This window comes from Melanerpes formicivorus, unplaced genomic scaffold (genome assembly GCF_026170545.1).
Source record: "Melanerpes formicivorus ecotype bairdi unplaced genomic scaffold, bMelFor1.0.p_v2 SCAF_5, whole genome shotgun sequence".
NCBI lineage: Eukaryota > Metazoa > Chordata > Aves > Piciformes > Picidae > Melanerpes > Melanerpes formicivorus.
The window spans coordinates 4039221-4059744 of NW_027142357.1; the positions used below are offsets into that span (position 1 = coordinate 4039221).

Consider the following 20524-nt stretch of genomic DNA (forward strand, 5'->3'; position numbering starts at 1 on the left):
AGTCGGATGCTAAAATAATTTTGCTGTATTTTGCTATACATACATTTATCCACTAATACCTACTCTGATACATATTACAATACCTAATCTAACACCTGTATCAGTAGGAGAGCAACTAATTTCAGTGCCACAAGTTAAGAGCTTCGTACAGCCCTCTCCAAGGTGTTCCCTGCCCCGGTACTGGGTGTCCCGGTATTGCCCAACCTATGTCACCGCAGTCTTTGTTGCTAAATCCATCCTGGGTCCTTAAAATCATAGAGCAGAATTACAAGGTTGTTTCAGTCAGAAAAAACCTTTAAGGTCATCGAGTCCATTCATTCTCTAACTCTACCAAGTCTGGTGCTAAAACATGTCCCGCAGCCCCACATCTCTGCCTCTTTTAACACTTTGAGGGAAGGGGATTCAACCACCCCCCTGGGGAGCCTATTCCCGTGTTAGAGAACCCTTTCACTGAAGAAGTTTCCTCTGATACCCAGCCTAAACCTTCCCTGGTTCAACTTGAGCCTATTGCCTCTTGTCCTTTCACTTGTTGCTAGGGAGAAGAGACCCAGCCCCATCTTGCCAAGATCTTTGTCACTTGCTCTCAAAACCATGATTTTCCGAAAGCAGAGCCTTGTGATGGTCACTACTTAAATGACCCTGCTGTCACTTTCAGTACAAATAACAGAAAGAAATACTTCCAACTACACAAAAAAAAATCATAACCCACAACTTTTTTTTTTTTTTTTTTTTTTTTTAACAGTATCTTTATCAAGAAGGTAGACAGAAAATTCTCTCAGCAATATAAGAAATAGGCCACTGGGGGCTTTTCTTTTTTTCTTTTATCTTTCCAGTACACTGGCTGCCACCGCATCCAAAATGTAGGTTAAGTCTTACATGGAAGTCTTCTGTTAAATCCGAGCTGGTTTTGGATAGCAGACATATGGCAGACTTCAAAATTAATCCTTTTTTCAAGACAGAGAATTAAGTGCTCAGAGCTATAAACGTACCTCCATCAGCCTAGTTCCAGAACTGATTATCTGCAAGGTTACTCTGCACTACACAGTACCCCTGAAACTATAGCATCCCTTCACCTTTCCAAAACATGCAAATTATCTTTGCCTTTATCTGTAAAAACAAAGTTAGACCCTGTGATTTGCCTGCTCACCTTGGCTTCTATTCTAAGTTACAGCCTATACAGAGCTTCTCTATGTCTTCTGACAGTGGAGCTTCTACGCAGCAGCAACCATTTCCCCCACCATTGTAGGCCTCTCAATCAATGAAGAGTAAGCCAGCAGTCAAGTACTAGAAAAAACAGTCAAAAATCCACACTTGAAGAAAAATTTCAGATTTCCAGGCTGTCCCATTTACAGATAGAAAAGTCAGTCTTCTAGTGAGCAAAATGAAATCGACCCAACAGCAGTGGTGTGTCAAATGTACATGGACTGAGCCATCAAGTGGATGTAGAAATCCCCTGAGCTGGCAGTGAAGGACTTTCTTCTTTGTGACAAAATAATCACAAGAGCAGATAAGGCATGACTTACACCATTGGTTTACGGTAGCTGTCACTGAGACAGACCTTTACGACACAATAACAAGCACAACCACCTACAGTCCATACAGCAGAGAGAAGCTATTTTCACTCCCAGAGTGCAGCCTCCCCAGACCTTGGTATCAAGGATCCTGGATTTACATCTAACCTGACCATCTGCATTATGGTTGACTGGCTACTTGTGAAACACTGCTCTCCCTTTCAGGTGAAATGCTGCTCACCATTGCAGCTGTTGCTCACATTTTCCTTACAAGTCACTTGCATCATCCAGACATAAAAAAGTCTTAGTGGGTATCATGCTTTAGAGCTGGACCTGCCCACTTCTTCACAGAAATCTTTCTTCTGGAGGTTTCCAATGCATTTTAGTTCTTAAAAACTCAATTTTCATCCCAGATAACGCATGGGAAGTAGGATTTGTGTCGCAGATGTAAAAGCATCTCTCACCGAATAAGACTGGATCCACAGTACAGCAGGCAACTCGTTTCCTTCACCTGAGGAACAGCAGGACCCATGTCAGCGGCAGTCACTGTCAAACCTTCTGCTGCTCAATACTTATTGATGCCAAAGATTCGAACACCGTGCAGCTGTGGCAGCTTGGGGATAAGCACGGTCAGAAGGGAGGTTGTGTTGAGGATAAAGTGTGTTGGATCATACTTGGTGTAGAAACTGGCCAGGAAATACCTGTGAGAAAAGAGGGAGCAAATTTAGCTGGTGACAGCCTTGGCTGAAAAATAAACAAACAAAGCACAGCTGATGAAAACGCTTTAGCAATCAGAGTGATCTTACTGGTTAACAACTGACTGCTCCACATCTGCAGTACTGGGTCTAGTTTTGGGCTCCCCAGTTCAAGAAGGACAGGGAACTACTGGAGGGTATAGAGATGATGAAAAGGACTGGGGCATCTCTCTGATGAGGAGAGGCTGAGAGACCTGGGGCTGTTTTGCCTGTACAAGAACAGACTGGGAGGGATCTTCTCAATGCTGACCAGCAGTTAAAGGGCAGGGAGGCAAGAGGATGAGGTCAGTGGTTTCCAGGGACAGGATAAAGGGCAATGGACCACAGCAAGTTCCACCTAAACATGAGGAAGAACTTTCCTGCAAGGGAGCCAGAGCCCTGGAGGAGACTGCCCAGATAAGTTGTGGAGTCTCCTTCTCTGGAGACATTCTAACCCCACCTGGATATTGTGATCCTGGGCAACCTGCTCTGGCTGAACCCTGCTTTAGAGGGGATTTGGACTAGATGATCCCCAAGGTATCTAGAGCAAAATTATGGACTAGATTTCTTCCTCCCCATACTTCTCAAGGTGCTAAAAAGCAGCTCTCTGTTAGCATTTTCCTCCAGCAATTCTACCTACCCCTCGAGCTGAAGTCTCTGACTTCTGCAGCCACAAGGTTGTTTTATAACCAGGTTTTCAAGTGTGTCAAATCTGTTACCAAAATACTTGCAGTTCTGCTACCCTGGCAAGCTCAGCAACAAAGCATTCAGCATTTTTCAGTGCAAAACTCATTTTTGCTGAGCACATCTGTGACTACCATGATTTTAAAATGCTTCCCATCCAACAGATGCTTCCAGCATGTTTCAAAGCTAGGTCACAACCTGTTCAGCTGCATGAAAACCCAACTGACTACCAACTCCTTCAGGCTTTCAGCCAATAATTTCATCTTACTGCTAGGAAGTAGGAAGCTACCTTTGAGGAAAGAGGTTTTTTTTGAGGAGTCTATGTAGGGGTTTTTTCCAGTTTCTATCACTTGTGACCCAACTTTCTAGACACAATGCAGCATCTTCTCCCCTCCACTATACAAGTGGACAACTTCCTTCAGTGGAAAACAGAAAGACTTTTCAGATGTGAAATACGTATCTGATTTCCTTCAATTACACAACCAGACTTGTGTCAACAGAGACAGGCAGTGATATATTTCTTATGTAACTCATGTACACAGAAGACAACCTTTACAAGGCAAAAGCAACATGCAAAGGCCTGGACTCCATAAAATGAGTTGCAAAATGGTTAGTAAATGCTGCCGTGTGCTGAAGTGCTGCAGGAGTTTAGACTTTCAATTTCTGTGGCTTCACAATCTTAAAAGAACTTCAAGAGTTAACACTAAGTTTTCCTCACAGCATTTATGATCTTTAAAACCTGCCCCATTAACAGCTGTTTACAAACTTTGACCTCAGTATGTGGAGTGTCAAGTGGTGCAGGAAAAGATTGTTGATGATATGGCCTGTAAATACCTACTCCTGTGACGTAGAAACAAACAAGCAAGCCACAGAAAGAGAGAAAATGCTTTTAGAATGTGATTCCCAACCCATTTTGCTGCAGTTTTTGAATTCCATAATAACAGATTGGAACTCACAGAATGATAGGAGAGATTGTGAAGAACTTCCTTGAAGATGTAAACTGTACGCCATAATCCAGCTGTTCCCAGTGTGTCAGCAGCCTAGCTTTCCCCTGATCGGGTGTTTCAAAAGGAGTCCCTTTTACTGCATGTAAAAACACATACATTCCCTGGGGAAGAGAAAAAAGAGCACTTTGAGCTGTAGATTTTTGTACCTGTTGCATTGGTCAAGGTGTTGTTAAAAAAAAGAAAGAGAGAGAGAGGGAGAGAGAAAAAATGAATTCCCACCCAGAAGAGCTATGAGCTTGTGAAGACAACCCACTGGAGAGGAAGGAAGAGACAAGAAGTGATTTGAGGTTGTACAGACAGTGCTACAGTCAGAGTTAAAGCCTAGGTCTATGTGACAGCCAATCCCTTACTGTGTCTTCTACATCAGATGGTAAAAAAGGTGTGAAATCAACAGAATTTTAGCAATTTTAGGGCTCATGATGTGTATTTACATGTAACACTTCCCTAACAGTGTTAATGGAGTTATGAGGTGGAGGCTGTACAAAGCAAAATTCTATCTACAAATACTGGTAATATTGCAAGAAAACTTTTGAAAGCTTGCTCAGTCCTCCACCAGGTTCAAACCCTCAGAAGCTGGAACACCAGCTACCAGTGCAATACTGTCTGTCCATTCTTGGCTGCTTTTCCTTCATAGATTCACAGAACAGTTTAGGTTGGAAAGACCTTGAAGATCTTCTAGTTTCAACCCCTTTGCCATGGCCAGGGATACCTCCCACTAGGTTACTCAAGGCCTCATCCCACTTGGCCTTAAATACCTCCAGGGAGGAGGCATCCATGACCTCCTTGGGCAACCTGTTCCAGTGTCTCACCACCCTCACTGCAAAGAATTTATTCATACTATCCAGTCTGACTCTGCCCTCCTCAAGCTTCAATCCATTCCCTCTTGCCCTAGCACAAGTCCTTGTAAAAGGTCCCTTCCCAGCTTTCTTGTAGGCCCCCTTCAGGTACTGGAAGGCTGCTCTAAGATCTCCCTGGAGCCTTCTCCAGGCTTAACAGCCCCAACTTTCCCAGCCTGTCCCCATAGGGGAGGTGCTCCAGCTCTCTGATCATCTTCACCACACTGGACTTTGTGACTGCTTGATGTAAGCGTGGCATGACTGCTGTGTTAAAGATCACTTTGAACCCACTGATTTCACACATGGCAGTTTGCCCTCCTCCAGTTTTCACAAACACTAGTTTTCTCTCACTGAGAGAGCATACCAAGGCCAAGCATGAGTCCTGGCCAGGAAATATCAAAGATGTCCTTTTCTTTTGCTTGTTTTTTTCTCTGATGCACATAGAGAAACTGTTATATAAAGATTTATAAAGAAAACAAACAAACAAAAACCACACCCAATTTATTTCTTCTGAATTCCTACAATGGAGATGAAATTTGAGCAAGTCACTTCATGTCTTCTTCCTCCTTTTTTTTTTTTAATAGCCCCCTTGCCAGAGGCCTATAAACCTAAGAGAATTAATTTGCTTAATTAAATCTTTGATTTATGATGTTTGCAGCATCTGTTTCAATAGCTTAACCAAAGAGCACTTTTAGGACAGATCCAAATGATTACTTAACATGCCTCATTTCACACCAGTGCTTATAGAAAGACCATTAACACCACTTTCAAGGTCAGCTAAGATTTCCATTTGTGGAAATCCAAGATTTTTTGCTCTGTCAAACCATTCAAGGATTTACTTCCAAAAAGAAAAAGTACCAAAACTGCTGAAATATCCAAAAGTGCAGCTAATGTTCATTTCTAGTATTATAGTCACCTTCTGGAGCTCCACTAGAAAACTCCTTGCCAGTGAATCCTCACATCCCTGTTGTCATTGTAGCTCCTTGCAATTACTTGCTAAGGTGTTTGAGAAATACTAAGGCATTCTTGTCTCTGCCCATCTGATGCTGTCAAAGATAATGTACAAAATGCTCTAATGAGGCTTAAAATTCCACTATTAGTTTTAAACCCACCTACAAACATAAAAAAGTCCACTAAAATGAAAATTCATGGGTTTTTTTTAAAGGATTCAGGAGGATATTATCCAAGCTCAGTCTTTAAAGTCAACTATAGCTTTCCTAAATAAGGAAGAAGCTATCTTTTGGTCAAGATTTCTTTGCTGTTCATCTTAGAGAGCTGAGTTAGCAAAGCTCAGGGATGACACAAACTGCTGGATTATGGCCCTCTTTTCTCAGACTTACATTACGTGAAATGATTACAACAAAATTATAGCATCCAGAGCAGTGGAGGCAGAAAAATTCTTAAGGCCTTCAATTTCCAAATGCTTTTGCACACAGAAGTCAACATACAAATCACAACCCACTGAATAATAAATGGTTTCAGGGCTTGGGTCAAGGTAGTAGAGTTTTTCCCACTACTTTCAAGTAAGATTTTTCTTACATCTTGCTGCTCTGCTTCTCTCTGGTGAGACCCCACCTGGAGTATTGTGTCCAGCTCTGGAACTCTCAGCACAGAAAAGATGTGGACCTGGTAAAAGGTTCAGAGGAGGCCTCAAAAATGATCCAAGGGCTGGAAGCCCTCAGCAGTGAGGACAAGCTGAGAGTGTTTGGGTTGCTCAGCCTGGTAGAGAAGACTCCAGGGAGACCTTCTTGTAGCCTTTCAGTGCTGTAGGGGACTTATCAGAAAGCTGGGAACAGACTTTTTGGCAGGGCCAGTTGTGACAGGACAAGGCGTGATGGTCTGAAACTAAAAGAGGGAGATTTAGCCTAGACACAAGGAAGGTTTGGTTTTTTTACACTGACAGTGGTGAGACACTAGCCTAGGTTGCTCAGAGAGTTGGTAGATGTACCCTCCCTGGAACTGTATCAGGTCAGGTTGTTTGGGGCTCTGCACAACCTGCTCTAGTTGAAGATGTCCCTACTGACTGCAGGAGGATTGGACTAGATGACCTTTAAAGGTCCCTTACAATTTACAGCCTTCTATGATTTTAGGTAGAGTGACAAAGCTGTATGCTCAAGTCATTCTGAGCTAAAATCTAGTTAGCTTGACCAGAAATCAAAACAAGGTGAAAAAGAACACAAATGTTTCTGTCCAAGGAAACAGGTGAAGTGCTGACATGAAACATTTCAGGATAATATCACATTTATGTTGAAACATTAGTAGATAATAGCCAAGAGCTAAAAATGCAAAGTACTTTATGGATACAGCACAGCTGAATAACATAATACACAAGCAATGTAACAACCAGCAACCATTACTAAATATAATAAGAAATAATACACTATTATAAATAATAATATAGCACACAATGTTTCTGAATAATAATAATAAGCATTTATTAATAGCATAAGAATATACAAACCCTGTGGGAGTCAGCTGGCATGATGGTTTTATGCCTGCAAAATTCTACCTTAATTAAATGCCCTTTAAAAGAATACATAAGCTATGCAAGGAGTATATCAGGTCTTTTGTGCTTAAGTCCAAAGTGATCCCATAGCATTTCAGCAACACATTTAACAATGGATAAGCCAAGAAGTAGTTGTATTTTGGCTAGCTGGAATTCATCCTCCATACAGCCTGACCATTTTTCTCTTCTCCTGCTATAAAAAACAAATACATGCAAATGGCTTTTCCAATTTTGATACAGGAGGGGGTACTTACCAGGTTGTGAATCACGTTTGTTAAGGTCCAGGCAACAGGGACACTAAAGAAAGGAATGCTGAGCAAGACAATGTGCAGCATGCCGACTCCCAGCGCGTAGGTCAGCCACATTCCACGACTGTTCATCACCCGCGTGTTTGGATTTACCTCGCTGTGGGCGACTCCTACGTTCATTTTTACCCTATAAAACACATCTGTTTGAGGATTGAGACTACTATTACAGAGAGTACTCAGCATACTCAGGTTTAGATTCTGGGAAAAGCCCAGCGTAAATAAGCAGGTCTGGAAGGAGGACAGAGCCTAAAGCAAGATGCATCTTGGAATCTTCAAAGGGTGGTTGATGAGAAGTCAGCACAAACAGGGAACTGTTTGTTTAGAAACAGCCAAACAAATACAATCCACAAGCCATCTACAGAAGGGACATTAAAAAAACAATAAGCTGAAGTTGCAAACCTGTAAGAAATCAGGTTTTGTAACTTCTGTCCTTTCAACTCTTTTCTTCAACCACAACATCTGCAGTCCTTTTCCTGTTCCTGTACCAGGCAATTTTCCTCCTGTTTCTTGTGCATGTAATGGGTAGCAAATAATTCTGCATATACCAATTGCCCAGCCACCTACTGCTAAGAAGAGCCAACAAGGACCAATTTCTGCCTGCTTTTCTTGCAGCAGAGTGCAGATAGCAGATTTTTCCCTCTCTCCCCATCTGTTAATATTCAGACAGACATTTTCATCCATCAAATCTGGCTGAAATTAGCCAACAGGTTCAGAAGTTTTCTGAGTGACAGACAGGTAGAGATACATAGAATGATTTCACAATGCTGACTTCTTCAGGAGACAGAACTTACTGGAGGTGACACTCTTGTCCTTCTGCACTAACGTTTGTAATGAAAACTAAACAACAAAAAAAAATCATGCCATACTTTGTATTCATGTCAGCTGTCAGACTACTTCTGTTCATCTATGGGACTAGGATGGAGATTTTTTTACCTGCCTTCCTAATCAGTCTATAAATGCACTGTTTAACCACCAAAGGTAGTATTTTCATTCTGCTCTCTCAGTGCTTCAAAGCCCTGTAAACACTTGAGTATTTTGCAGTATTAACAACGGGCTGTAGAATAAAAATAGATGAACCCGACATTGAACCGAGCACAGCTGATTTTAATCAACACTTGTTGCAAAGTATTTCAAAACGGGAACACATTACCTGAGATGGAGGAAGCGAGATTGTTCCTCTCTCCCTGGGATGCAGAACCGCCGCTGAGCGAGTACCTAGACAGACAGCTGGACATCATCTACCATCTCTTCCTAGCTTTCCCTCGCGGTTCTTGTCTCGCCAGATAGGCGCCTTCTCCCAGCGCACCGTATCCTCTCTCACGGCGAGGCCCCCAGCCGCACAGAAGAGGCGGGACGCTGTGCCCGCAGGAGCCGGGTTCCCTGCCGAGAGCCGGTTCCCTTCCCAGCCACGCACCTAGCGGGCTCCCCGGCAGATCCCCTCCCGCCGCACCAGCCTCTGCCGCTCGCCTCGGGGCTGGGCCTCGCAGCACCAGCCGCCGCCGCCGCCGAACGCCCCGGGGCCTGCTCGCAAGCACCGCGACGTAGACAGCAGTACCAGCCGAGCCGAGCCCGCCTGCCCGCCCTCCCACCACGGCACCACCTTTCTGGAGACCCACCAGCCGCCGAGGAGCAGGAGCGGGATCGGAACGCGGAGCGCGGGCCGCCAGCCGCAGGTCGAGCCTGCCGGCTGCCCTGTGGGCAGGGCTGTCAGCCAGGGGCGGGGAGAGGCCGGCCCGCCTGCACCGCCCACGGCGGCAACGGCAACAGCGGCGGCGGGGGAGCCGCGGAGGGCAGGTAGCGCGGATCCGGGACCGTGCGGGACGCGGGCGCCTGTGAACAGCGGGAGGGGCGGTGCGGGGCAGGGCAGGGCAGCGCAGCTTGCTGCTTACCTGCCCTCGAGAAGGCTCCACGAGGCCCTAGCTGGGGAGGGAAGGCTAGGCCGCTTCCCCGCTGGCGGCACCGCGGCAGGACCGGCTGCCGCCCCGGGCAGAACAGGACGGGCCTGGGCCTGGGCCTAGGCCTTGGCTTGGGTGTCTGCGGTGCGGCGGTCGTCTCTGAGGCGGGGCCGGGCCCTGCGGGGGAGCGAGGCCCGCTGGCCGGGGCGGGAGCCGGGCGTTCCTTACGGCCGTCCCCGCCTTCCCCTCGCCCCTGTGTTTTCAGAGCGAAAAACAAGCGGGAACTGAGGGCTCGTGGTGGTGGTGGTGTAGATAAACTCGAGTGACCGTCTACAGGTTTCATCTGCAGATTTTCTTTCGTTTTTTCGCTCATAAACTGAGGAATTTTCCGAGTAGGTGTTCTGGCGGGCTCCTGCGAAAGGTGGTAGTTGGAGTAGGGTGTGGGTGCTGCGCCCACATCCGTGAGGCTGGAGCTATAAAGCCGAAGGAGATTTTGCGGGTGATTTACCTGGGGGTCTGCAGTATTACCCTGTTGCTGGGGTGTCAGAGGGGTTAAAGGATTGCATCAGTGATGAAGCTCAAACTCGCCACAGGGGCGTTTGGGTGCAGGGAAGAAGGGCACACCGGAAGCGGGTTCTTCTCCACAAAAGCCTGTAGCGGTTACACCTCATGGAAAACTTATCTTTGGGATCTGCAACGTTTCTCTTCTAAGACCTTCCCTTGGTTTAGTCAGTGTGTCGTGATGGAAACACTCAGCTGTGATCTGGCACTTGTCATCAGTAGTTGGTCCGTCATCCTGTGTGCCTTTCCCAGTTTGTTTGGTGGAGAGCTGAGTTGTTGAATCTTTTTACCACCTTTGGAGTCTGAATAATGAGTATAAAGCAAAACCTCTTCAAAAGTTCTGCTGCTGCTGCTTCTTCAAAACCTTGTACTTTTGCTCCCCCCAAGTAATCTGATTTTTGCGTTGTCTTTAGAAGGAGGAGTACACTGTAATGGTTTATCAGCTGTGTATACCCACGGCCCTTCACTGTGTCCTGGCTGTATCAGGAGGAGGTGTGGGTTTGCTCCATTCCTTCACACATGCTCATATCCTTGGGACAGGTGCTGAGCGTGCAGTCTGTGTTGTCCAGCATAGGGCTTGGACTGAGTTGGCAGGATTGTTTACCTTTGGATGTGAATAAAATTATGTAATGTAACCCAGTAAAAAGTGCTGCTATGGAGAAAAGAGACCCAAGTCTGAATCATTCTTGAGATGGGAAGAGCAATCTGGCAGTCTTCTTTCTCCTCCCTTTCTCATATGCATAAAAAACTGGGGTTGAGTGTGTCAGGCAACAAGGATTGAAAAAGACTTTTTATGTTTTGTTTTGGTTTTTTTTTTCTTGGAGCTTGGTTAATGGTCTCTACTTGGGCACTTAAACAGAAATGCCTGCAAAAATGTGCAGATTCACTTACAATATATTCATGGCAGAGTGTCTTTGTAGTGCAGCAGGAGTTCTATAGCCATTTTAAAGTGGTTTTGGTGGCTTTATTATGTGAGGCATCTCCATTTTCAAGTGGAAGATAGAGACGAAGAGAAATAAACTGACTCAGCTGAGGGCATGTCAAGGGTTAGGGCTGGGCTGGCCACTAAATGAGTGACAGATGCTCTCTTAACCACTGTCCCCTCCCAAAGGGAAGAGAAAAGGAATAAGGAAGGCAGACTAATGGATTGGGAAAGAAAAACAGCTTTAGTGAAAATAGTCACAATACAATGAAATAGATACAAACCCAATATTGAACCCAACCCCTGTCACCACTGATGCTGTGGGCAGGCACTAGGGAAATCCCAGACTGGACTCAGTGGCAAACAAGAACTGGATTCAGGAACTTGTGGATTGGAATTGACAGCAGAATAGACAAAGTTCTCCTGCGATGCTGATGGTTTAAGAAGAGGCTTGACTCTGGTCATCCCTTGTGAATATGATGTCCATGGGATGGAATCCCTTACTGATCAGTGTAGGGCTTCCTGTTCCCTCCTCCCTGCAGGTGCAGCCTTTTACTCTGCATCCTCAACATGCCACACAAGATTTAATGGTGACCTTGGTCTGCACAGGAGCAAGTCTGAGCAAGAGCCTTTATGGACTCCAGCCCCTTGGCAGTACCTCTCCCCATCAGCATTCTCACTGCCAGCAGCAGCCACTGTCTGTACAAACATGCCCTGAACTGCAAAACATCCCATCAGCGAGCAGAGAAGTTGAATCACTGAGCAGGATTAGTTCTGTTCTAGCTCAAACCGGGACAGGGCACACAGGTTTTCTGGGTTTGGTTTGGTTTTCATGGTCGCCAATGGATCATACTGCTGTTGAATATGACTTTTGCACCACTGTGCCTTCTCCTCACTTCTTTCCCAATTCCAAAGCGGTTGCCTTCAGGTTGTATTTCTTCAGTGAAATTTAGGTAGTAGAAATCCTACATACAGCACAGTGGAAGCTGAGTCCTACTGTGTCTTGAAGATTTGGCTCTTCAGCCACAATTGACTCTTCTGCCTACACTTAAAACTTAGTGTGAAACAATCACTTAGAAAAGTGTTTGTAATGCACAATTTGACATTCTTCCTCTGTTCTCTTTCTGTGCAGCTTCTCTGAGTCTTACTCCACTATGAAACAGCTGCCAGCAGAGACTATTCGTCTGCTTTCAAGTTCTCAGGTGATCACATCAGTTGTCAGTGTGGTGAAGGAGCTGATAGAAAATTCCTTGGATGCAGATGCCACAAACATTGATATTAAACTGGTAAGTCCTCTTTCCTTCTCTTTACAAAGAGTTGGATGGAAAATAAGATGCGCAGAAAGTTGTTCCACTGCAAACGTGTTTTTAGGCTGTTGTGGTTTGGGGAATGGGTGGATATTGATAGTGTTTATATTTTAATCTCAAATAAAAATGGTCCCAAATCGGTGTCCATTAAAATTTCTGAGGCCCCGCTGCAACAGTGAGCTATATTTGTGCTCCAGAGTGTATTCTGGGGGGAAAAATAATGTCACCTTCTTTAATACTTTTCCTACTTTCAAATTAGTTTTTCTAACTGCTTGTTTTAAAATATGACCTTCAGCACAAAGAGGACATGAGCCTCTTGGAGCAGGTCCACGGGAGGCCACAAAAGTTATCTGAGGTCTGGAGCATCTCTGCTGTGACGGCAAGCAGAAAGAGTTAGGGTTGGTCAGCCTGGAGAAGAGAAAGCTCCAGGGGGACTTTCTTGTGGCCTTTCAGTGTTGTAGGGGACCTATCAGAAAGCTGGGAACAGACTTTTTGGCAGGGCCTGTTGTGACAGGATGAGGGGTGATGGTTTGAAACTAAAACAGGGAGATTTAGACTGGATACAAGGAAGAATATTTTATAGTGAGGGTGGTGTGACACTGTCCCAGGTTGCCCAGAGAGGTGGTAGAAGCCCCATCCCTGGAACTATATCAGGTCAGGTTGTTTGTAGCTCTGAGCACCCTGTTCTAGTTGAAGATATCCCTGCTTACTATGGGAGAGCTGGACTAGGGGACCTTTAAAAATCCCTTTCAACCTAAAGCATTCTGTGATTCATTCTGATTCAGGGTTGGACTTACTGGCAGATTTAATGCTCAGTACAAAATATTGTCAGGAAGGTGAAAATGAAAACAGTGGAAAAGTTTGGTGGCCATTCTACATGTTTGTGTAGTATAAATTACCACATGGTGAGCTCTAGCTACTGATTTGATAAGACGCATCCAATGTCCTTTCTGCAGATAACAGTGAATGCATAACCTGCTCTGGAATCAAGTGTTAGATGCTCACACTTAGGAAGGCAGCTGAATTCCAGCTTTGTTCCTTGTCCGTGCCACATCTGTCTTTCCTGAATGAGCCTCAAATGTGTTCCATTGGAGTATGATTTCTTGTAGATGCCAAGGAGCATGTTTACTTGTCTCAAGTGAGCTGAGGGTAACTGTCGTCACTATGGGTTGTGATGACCTCTGTCCTCTCAATATTTAGACTGCATAGTAGCTTGCTTCTGCTACTCACTCCAAAGCGAGTAGTGTACGTATATTTTGGGGGTAAGGATACCAGAAGTGGATCCTGTGAGCCAATCAGTAACTGCAAGAGGCAAAAGAAAGTGTTAGAGCATTCAAAAATGATTACACAGATCTTGTCTCTTACTGGAGAGCCAATGTAGAGCCATGCAGATAGCCAGAGAGTAAAGCCCTCTGTTGTACTCTTGTGCCCAAGATCTGTGAGATCCTGAGCTTCATTAAGAGTGTGGCCAGCAGCTCAAGGGAGGTTGTCCTCACCCTTTACTCTGCCCTGGTGAGGCCATATCTGGGGTATTGTGTCCAGTTCTAGGTTCCCCAGTTCAAGGGAGAGAGGGAACTACTGGAGAGATTCTAGAGAGGCTACAAAGGCAGTGAGACTGGAGCACTGCAGTGATGAGGAAAGGCTGAGAGACCTGGGGCTGTTTAGCCTGGAGAGGAGCAAAATGAGAGGGGATCTTATCAATACAGATCAATATCTAGAGGGTGGAGGTCATGAGGATGGGGTTGAGCTCTTTTCAGTAGTGGCCACTGATAGGAGAAGGGGTAATGGGCGCAAACTGGAACAGAGGAGGTTTCATTTAAACCTGAGGTAAAACTTCTTGCCTTTGAGGGTGCCAGAGCACTGGAGCAGGCTGCCCAGAGAGGTTGTGGAGTCATCTTCTCTTGAGAGATTCCAAACCAAATTGAACATTTCAGTCCTGGGCAACCTGCTCAGGGTGACCCTACTTCAGCAGGGGAGTTGAACTAGATGATCTCCAGAGGTCCCTTCCAACCCCCACCATGCTGGAATGCTGCGATTCTGTAATAGGAGTGGGTTTCACCAGGCAATAATCAAGTGTTTCCATAGTCTGAGGTCCCAAATCAATTAAAAAGAGCATTTTCAACTATTTCTAGTGCATGAGTTACCTTCATTTCCATTCTTGTCAGTTCAGCCCAGTCCAAATTCCTGTACTTCTAAACCAAACCAACCTGTCTACCCAGGTTGTCAGTGGGTGAATGAGATTTGCTCCTTTTTCTGCTGTAGGTACTAGTGGAGAAGAGAAAACTTGACCTGTGTACAACTGTGCACAGTAGTGATGTAAAACATTAGAAATGTTTTTTTCTGGGGTTTTTTTTTTTTTGTGTGTAAGATTATTTTTATATCAAAGTATTATTTTGGTTGAACGAAATTTAAATAAGGTTGATACCATGATACAGCTCAATGACTGTGTTTACCTCAAGTATTGTGTCCACTTCTGGTGTCCCCATCATAAAAAGAACATGGAACTGTTGGAGCAAGTCCAGAGGAGGGCCACAAGGATGATCCAAGGACTGGAGCACCTCTCTTGTGAGGACAGGCTGAGGGAGATGGGGTTGTTCAGCCTGGAGAGAAGACTCCAGGGGCTTTCCAGTACCTGAAGGAAGCCAACAGGAAAGCTGGAGAGGGACTAGGCATCATAAGGGGGTCTAGCAAAAGGACAAGGGGGAGTGGTTTTAAACTGAGGAAGAGTAGGTTCAGACTGGATCTTAGGAAGAAGTTCTGTAGCATCAGGGTGGTGAGACTCAGGAATAGGTTGCCCAGAGTGGTTGTGGATGTTCCCTCCCTGGATGTGTTCAAGGCCAGATTGGATGAGGCCTTGGGCAAGCCAGTCTAGCTGAGAGTGTCCCTGTGCATGGCAGGGGTGTTGGAGTAGATGATCTCTGAGGTCCTTCCAACCTAAACCATTCTATGATTTTATGATAAACTCTGAATTACTTGAAAAGCACATTAGAGAACGGAAACTTGGCCATTTCATTTTACAGCTTGCTGGGTTTTGCCTGAGACTTGAAGCATTTTCATTGTTTTAACATTTTCCAGCTGCTCAGTTTCTCCAAGTAAGCAAAACCCCCACTTCTGTCTGCATGACTAGAAGCTGTAACCTTGGCTGCTTCAAACTTCTGTCTTTATTCTTTGGGTTGTTTCTGTGCTCTTTTGTTCTCCTGTAGGAGAATTACGGGTTTAACAGAATAGAAGTAAGAGACAATGGCAATGGAATCAAGGCTGCTGACGTCCCGGTTATGGCAGTTAAACATTACACCTCCAAAATCAGCTCTTCTGAGGACCTTGACAGGTTGACAACATATGGTTTCCGTGGGGAAGCTTTGGGATCAGTTTGCTCCATATCAGAGGTAAGCAGTTGCTATAAATGTGTCTGGTTGGTTGGGGGTTTTTTGGCTGTCATTTGTTTTTTTGTGTGTATGTTTGCTGAAGTTGGGCTGGCTTTCCCGCCTCCCCAGAAGTTGTGTCATATGGTTAGGAAGCAGTGTGGATTTCTTGTTAGTGTCAGTCCTGCCTCTCTGTCCTACTGGTCTCAGCAGTGCTCTGTTTATTTTCTTCAGTCAGGGTAGGCCAGGGGCAGATTGCTTACTGTTTCCTTTTCTTTTTTATCAGGGTATAGATACATGGTGCCTTGTACATAGAACCATAACATCCCTTAGGCTAGAAAATACCTTTAAGATCATTGATTCCAACTGTTAACTACTAAGTCCACTGCTAAACCGTGTCCCTCAGCACCACACCTCTGCATCTTTTAAATCCTTCAAGGGATGACTATTCAACCATTTCCCTGGGAAGCCTCTTCTAGGACTTGACAACCCTTTCAGTGAAGAAATTTTTCATAATGTCCAGCCTAAACCTCTCCTGGTGCAAGTTCAGGTCATTTCTCTTCAGCCTGTTCCTTGCTCCAACCTCCTTTCAGAGAGTTGTAAAGAGAGAGAAGGTCTCCCCTTGCCCTCCTTCAGGCTAAACAACCCCAGTTCCCAGCCACTCTGCCCCAAGCCTGCAGTGTTCATGGGGTTGTGGTGACCCAAGTGCAGAACCCAGCACTTGGATTTGTTAAACCTCATGCAATTGGCCTCAGCCCATCTAATCCAGCCTGCCCAGATCCCTCTGTAGAGCCTCCTACACTCAAACAGATCAGCAGTCACACCTAGCTCTGTCTCAGCTGCAAACTTAGGGTGCCCTCAATCCACTTGTCCAGATGATTGATAAAGATACATGTAGATACATAGAGATGCATACATGTGTAGATCCATGGGTCCTTAGAACATTGGTTTAGTGTTATGAACAGATGCTCTTTGTTATGGCTGAGTTTGCTACTTGAATTAGGCTTACTTGAATTTGGTTTCTCCTTGCAAATCATACTGATTTGCAAAATGAGGAACAGCAGGTTTTAGCCAGGAGAAATACTTTCAGGGAACTGATGGCTTGCATACCTACCATTACATCAGTGACTTCTGCCTTGATGTTATCCAGCTGATTAGCAGTCATGGGATCATGCTGAGCTCCACGTTGCTCCTTGGCAGGTATATGACTGCAATTGCACAAACTCTGTTGTCCTTATGAGTAAACAACCACCTACTCCCTGGCCTGAGTCTGGCCATGTGTTGTGTCTGACAGTAATTTAGGATTTAACTTGCTGACTAAAAGTAAGTTGAAAACCCATCTGAAAATTGTTCAGACTGTTGGCACAGTATCTGCCTGTTCCCTTGTGCTCTGCCTTTCGTGCTGTCCTAAGGCCAATGTTTGGATTCTCCTTTGTAAGCCTGTCAAGGACTAGATTCTGAAAGAAGATACTGCTATCTATGTCTGATTGGAACCATCAAATGGTGAGGTCAGGAGAGATGTTAGAGGTGGACTCCTTGCTACCTTGGGCTATGTGCGCATTGCACTAAGCACTAGTAGGTTGTGTGTTTGGATGGAGATTTCCAAAGAGGCTTTCCAAAGTATTTTTGTTTTGACAGGTAATAACAGACCTCTCTCATTGGTTACTTCTAATGAGTTGTCAGAGCAGGATGCCATCTAGTCAGAGTTTCTAATCAGCTCTATGGTGGGTTTCATAAGAGATGGGAGGTGGCCTGAGTGTATTAAGTACTTTAATAGGTGTTATTTTAGTTCTTGGATCAGTAATTAGGTTAATTAAACACTCTTGGTATTAATTGCATGCAGTCTACCCAAACTGCTCCCTGAAGTTTCAGTTCAGAGGTACTTTACTATTGCCCCTTAAGTAGGTCTGTAATAGTGTCATTTCCAACTAATGACTGTTTTTTATTTTCCCTCTGGAGGCATTGGTGAACTCTGAATGATTCATGTGAGATGCTAAAAGAATACCAAATATCCTGGAGCTCTGTCTGTGTGATAACCCTTATGACTCTTAAGTGGTTAAAGTGCAGTGGTTCTGTTGTTCAAAATGTTGATACCTGATCTCAGGGACCTGTAGTCTTATTGAATGTTTGGTTCGTGACTGGTCTTGCTAAAGCCAATCTGCATTACCTTTAATAGCTTACAAAACATGCTGGTATTGATTGCCAGATAGGTTTGGGTGTGGGAAGATAATACATTGTTTGTTTGATAGCAGTCATTATGTTGTGGAGCCCTGCATGCATTTCAGAAGTTGTCATAGTGTGCCTTCAGTCACAAAAGGTGGAAACACAAAATTATCAACTGATTTCATAGTTTATGTAGCCTGCATGAGGGTAGAGGACATCAGAGTGTGTTGTAGGTAGCGGGGATTGCTGTGTAGTAGTGTGGTCGACATGAGTGCTTTCAGTTAAGTGGGTGGAAAAAAAGAGTACAGGGGTTGGAGGGGACCTCTGCGCATCATCTAGTCTAACCCCACCTGCTGAAGCAGGGGCACTCAGAGCAGGTTGCCCAGGATTGCAATGTCAAGGCAGGGTTGGAAAGTCTTCAGAGAGGGAGACTCCACAACTTTGCTGGGCAGCCTGCTCCAGGGCTCTGGCACCCTCACAGCAAAGAAGTTTTTCCTCAGTGGAACCTTCAGAGTTCTAGTTTGTTTCCCCTGTCTTATCACAGGACACCACTGAAAAGAGTTGGACCACTTCCTCTTTGCCCGTGGCCTCTTATTGATAAACATTGAGGAGATCTCCTCTCAGTCTTTTTTGCAGGCTAAAAAGCCCCCAGGTCTCTTAGCAGTTTCTTGTCAGAGAGGTACTTCAGTTCCCGCAGCCTCCACTGGACTTCCTCCAGTAGTTTCCTGTCTGAAGTAGGGAGCTCAGAACTGGACCCAGTATTCCAGATGTGGTCTCACTAGGGCAGAGCAAAGAGGGAAGAGAACCTTCCTCAACTTGCTGGTCACACTTCTTCATGCACAGGATCCTGCTGGCCTTGGCCACAAGAGCACATTGCTTGCTCATAGTGAGCATGTCGCCCAGCACTCCTACGTCCTTCTCCATGGAGCTGCTCTCCAGCAGGTCAAACCCTAACCTGTCCTGGTGCAGATGAAATAATGGAGAATGTTTCCATGACTGTAAAAAACACCTGTAAAGGAAAAATTCTATAAACTTATTAAATGTAATTGGGATGATCAAAATACTGCAGTGGTCAGAGTGATAGCAAAGCTTATCTCAGCTCATTCTGAACTTTGTGAATCCTCCTGTAACATCATTGGGTTTTAAATCACTCTTTCCAGGTTTTGATCACAACCAAGACAGCTGCTGATGAGTTCAGCACTCAATATACTTTGGATAGCACTGGGCACGTGACTTTGAAAAAGCCTTCCCATCTTGGGCAAGGTAGGATACCCTCGTTCTGGTGGTGTGCTGTGGCATAAGGACTTTGTGTTTCTGAGGCTCTGCTTGATGTTGAAATACATGCTCTGCACGTAAAGCAAGAAATGTTTACAGCCTTCATGTCTGTCAGCTGAGAATGTATTGTTAGAGTAAGAAATAAACTGTCTTGGAAGCTGCTGTAGATAGCAATTATAAATTAGTTTCTCCTTCTGACTCACTTCTTCAAGCTGACAGCAGAACTGAAAGCTCTGAAAATTCAGTGCCCCAGGTGCAGGCTGGCTTATATTAATATATGAAAGATTTGTCCAGGATCAAAGTAGCATTTCTGTGCATAGAAAAATCCCTCTTTAAATAAGGAGGAGTTGCCCTGCTGCTAAATGAAGGAGGTGCTGGAAGCAGCATGGCTACAGGAGCAGGAAAAGTCACAGTTCTTTTTAACCTACAGGAAGGGTGTGTCACTAGAAATCCTTCAGTGTGTTTGTGTGACAGGTGAAAGGTTACTCTCACCTCAGATGTGGCCTTGCTGGTTCAGACTTGGCACAGGTTTGGAGTGGTTTGTGGTTTGAACTTCTTGAGCAGAGCACAGAGTAGAGCTGCTCTGTAAGGAACAGCTTTTCCCAGCAGAGCTGCAGCAGCTGCTTGTCCATTCTGGGCCCCCCCATTGTCAATATATTTTGCCCACAAGCTACCTCTGAGGTGGCTGCAGTGCTTATCCCCACTGAGGAGGGATTTCTCCTAAGGGTGTTTGGAGCTAGGACAGGGGGGAAACAGACAGGGGGGAAACAGACCCCAGCGCGTGGCTGAGGAGAGAGGCAGCTTCAGAAGCGCAGCTCTGGGAGTTTGGCTTTTGGCTTTAATTCCCTTGCTTTTCAGGCGGTAAGGGGCTGGTGGCTTGGGACTTTCCAAAGAGAGGAGGAGGGGCAGCGGGCTCGGATTGCCTACCTGCCGGAGGGCAGTGACGTAGCTGGGGGAGGGGTTGCCGCGGAGACCGCGCGCAAACCAAACAGACCCCAGCGCGTGGCTGAGGAGAGAGGCAGCTTCAGAAGCGCAGCTCTGGGAGTTTGGCTTTTGGCTTTAATTCCCTTGCTTTTCAGGCGGTAAGGGGCTGGTGGCTTGGGACTTTCCAAAGAGAGGAGGAGGGGCAGCGGGCTCGGATTGCCTACCTGCCGGAGGGCAGTGACGTAGCTGGGGGAGGGGTTGCCGCGGAGACCGCGCGCAAACCAAACAGACCCCAGCGCGTGGCTGAGGAGAGAGGCAGCTTCAGAAGCGCAGCTCTGGGAGTTTGGCTTTTGGCTTTAATTCCCTTGCTTTTCAGGCGGTAAGGGGCTGGTGGCTTGGGACTTTCCAAAGAGAGGAGGAGGGGCAGCGGGCTCGGATTGCCTACCTGCCGGAGGGCAGTGACGTAGCTGGGGGAGGGGTTGCCGCGGAGACCGCGCGCAAACCAAACAGACCCCAGCGCGTGGCTGAG

The 20524-nt window shown here is 45.6% G+C and overlaps 2 protein-coding genes across 3 annotated transcripts in view; one reads left to right on the top strand and one right to left on the bottom strand.

Annotated features, from left to right (window-relative positions):
- Positions 1 to 2: 2 nt before the first annotated feature.
- ORMDL1 (ORMDL sphingolipid biosynthesis regulator 1) lies at positions 3 to 9595 on the bottom strand. 2 transcript variants are annotated; one of them, XM_068137904.1, is made up of 5 exons: positions 9476 to 9595; positions 8737 to 8801; positions 7533 to 7713; positions 3886 to 4037; positions 3 to 2212 (listed from the first exon to the last, which is right to left on the bottom strand). In XM_068137904.1, the coding sequence occupies exons 3-5, from the start codon at positions 7704 to 7706 to the stop codon at positions 2077 to 2079; spliced, it is 462 nt and encodes a 153-aa protein (XP_067994005.1). In that variant the 5' UTR covers positions 7707 to 7713; positions 8737 to 8801; positions 9476 to 9595; the 3' UTR covers positions 3 to 2076. The 2 variants fall into 2 exon arrangements, with proteins under 2 accessions (XP_067994005.1, XP_067994006.1); XM_068137905.1 differs by lacking the exon at positions 9476 to 9595 and adding an exon at positions 9203 to 9287.
- The window catches only part of PMS1 (PMS1 homolog 1, mismatch repair system component), a 63043-nt gene continuing 51808 nt past the window's right edge, over positions 9290 to 20524 (top strand). The window contains exons 1-4 of the mRNA XM_068137898.1: positions 9290 to 9380; positions 12097 to 12250; positions 15475 to 15657; positions 18957 to 19059. Coding sequence (XP_067993999.1) covers positions 12119 to 12250; positions 15475 to 15657; positions 18957 to 19059 — 418 coding nt within the window. The 5' untranslated portion in view covers positions 9290 to 9380; positions 12097 to 12118. The remainder of the gene's footprint in view (positions 9381 to 12096; positions 12251 to 15474; positions 15658 to 18956; positions 19060 to 20524) is intronic.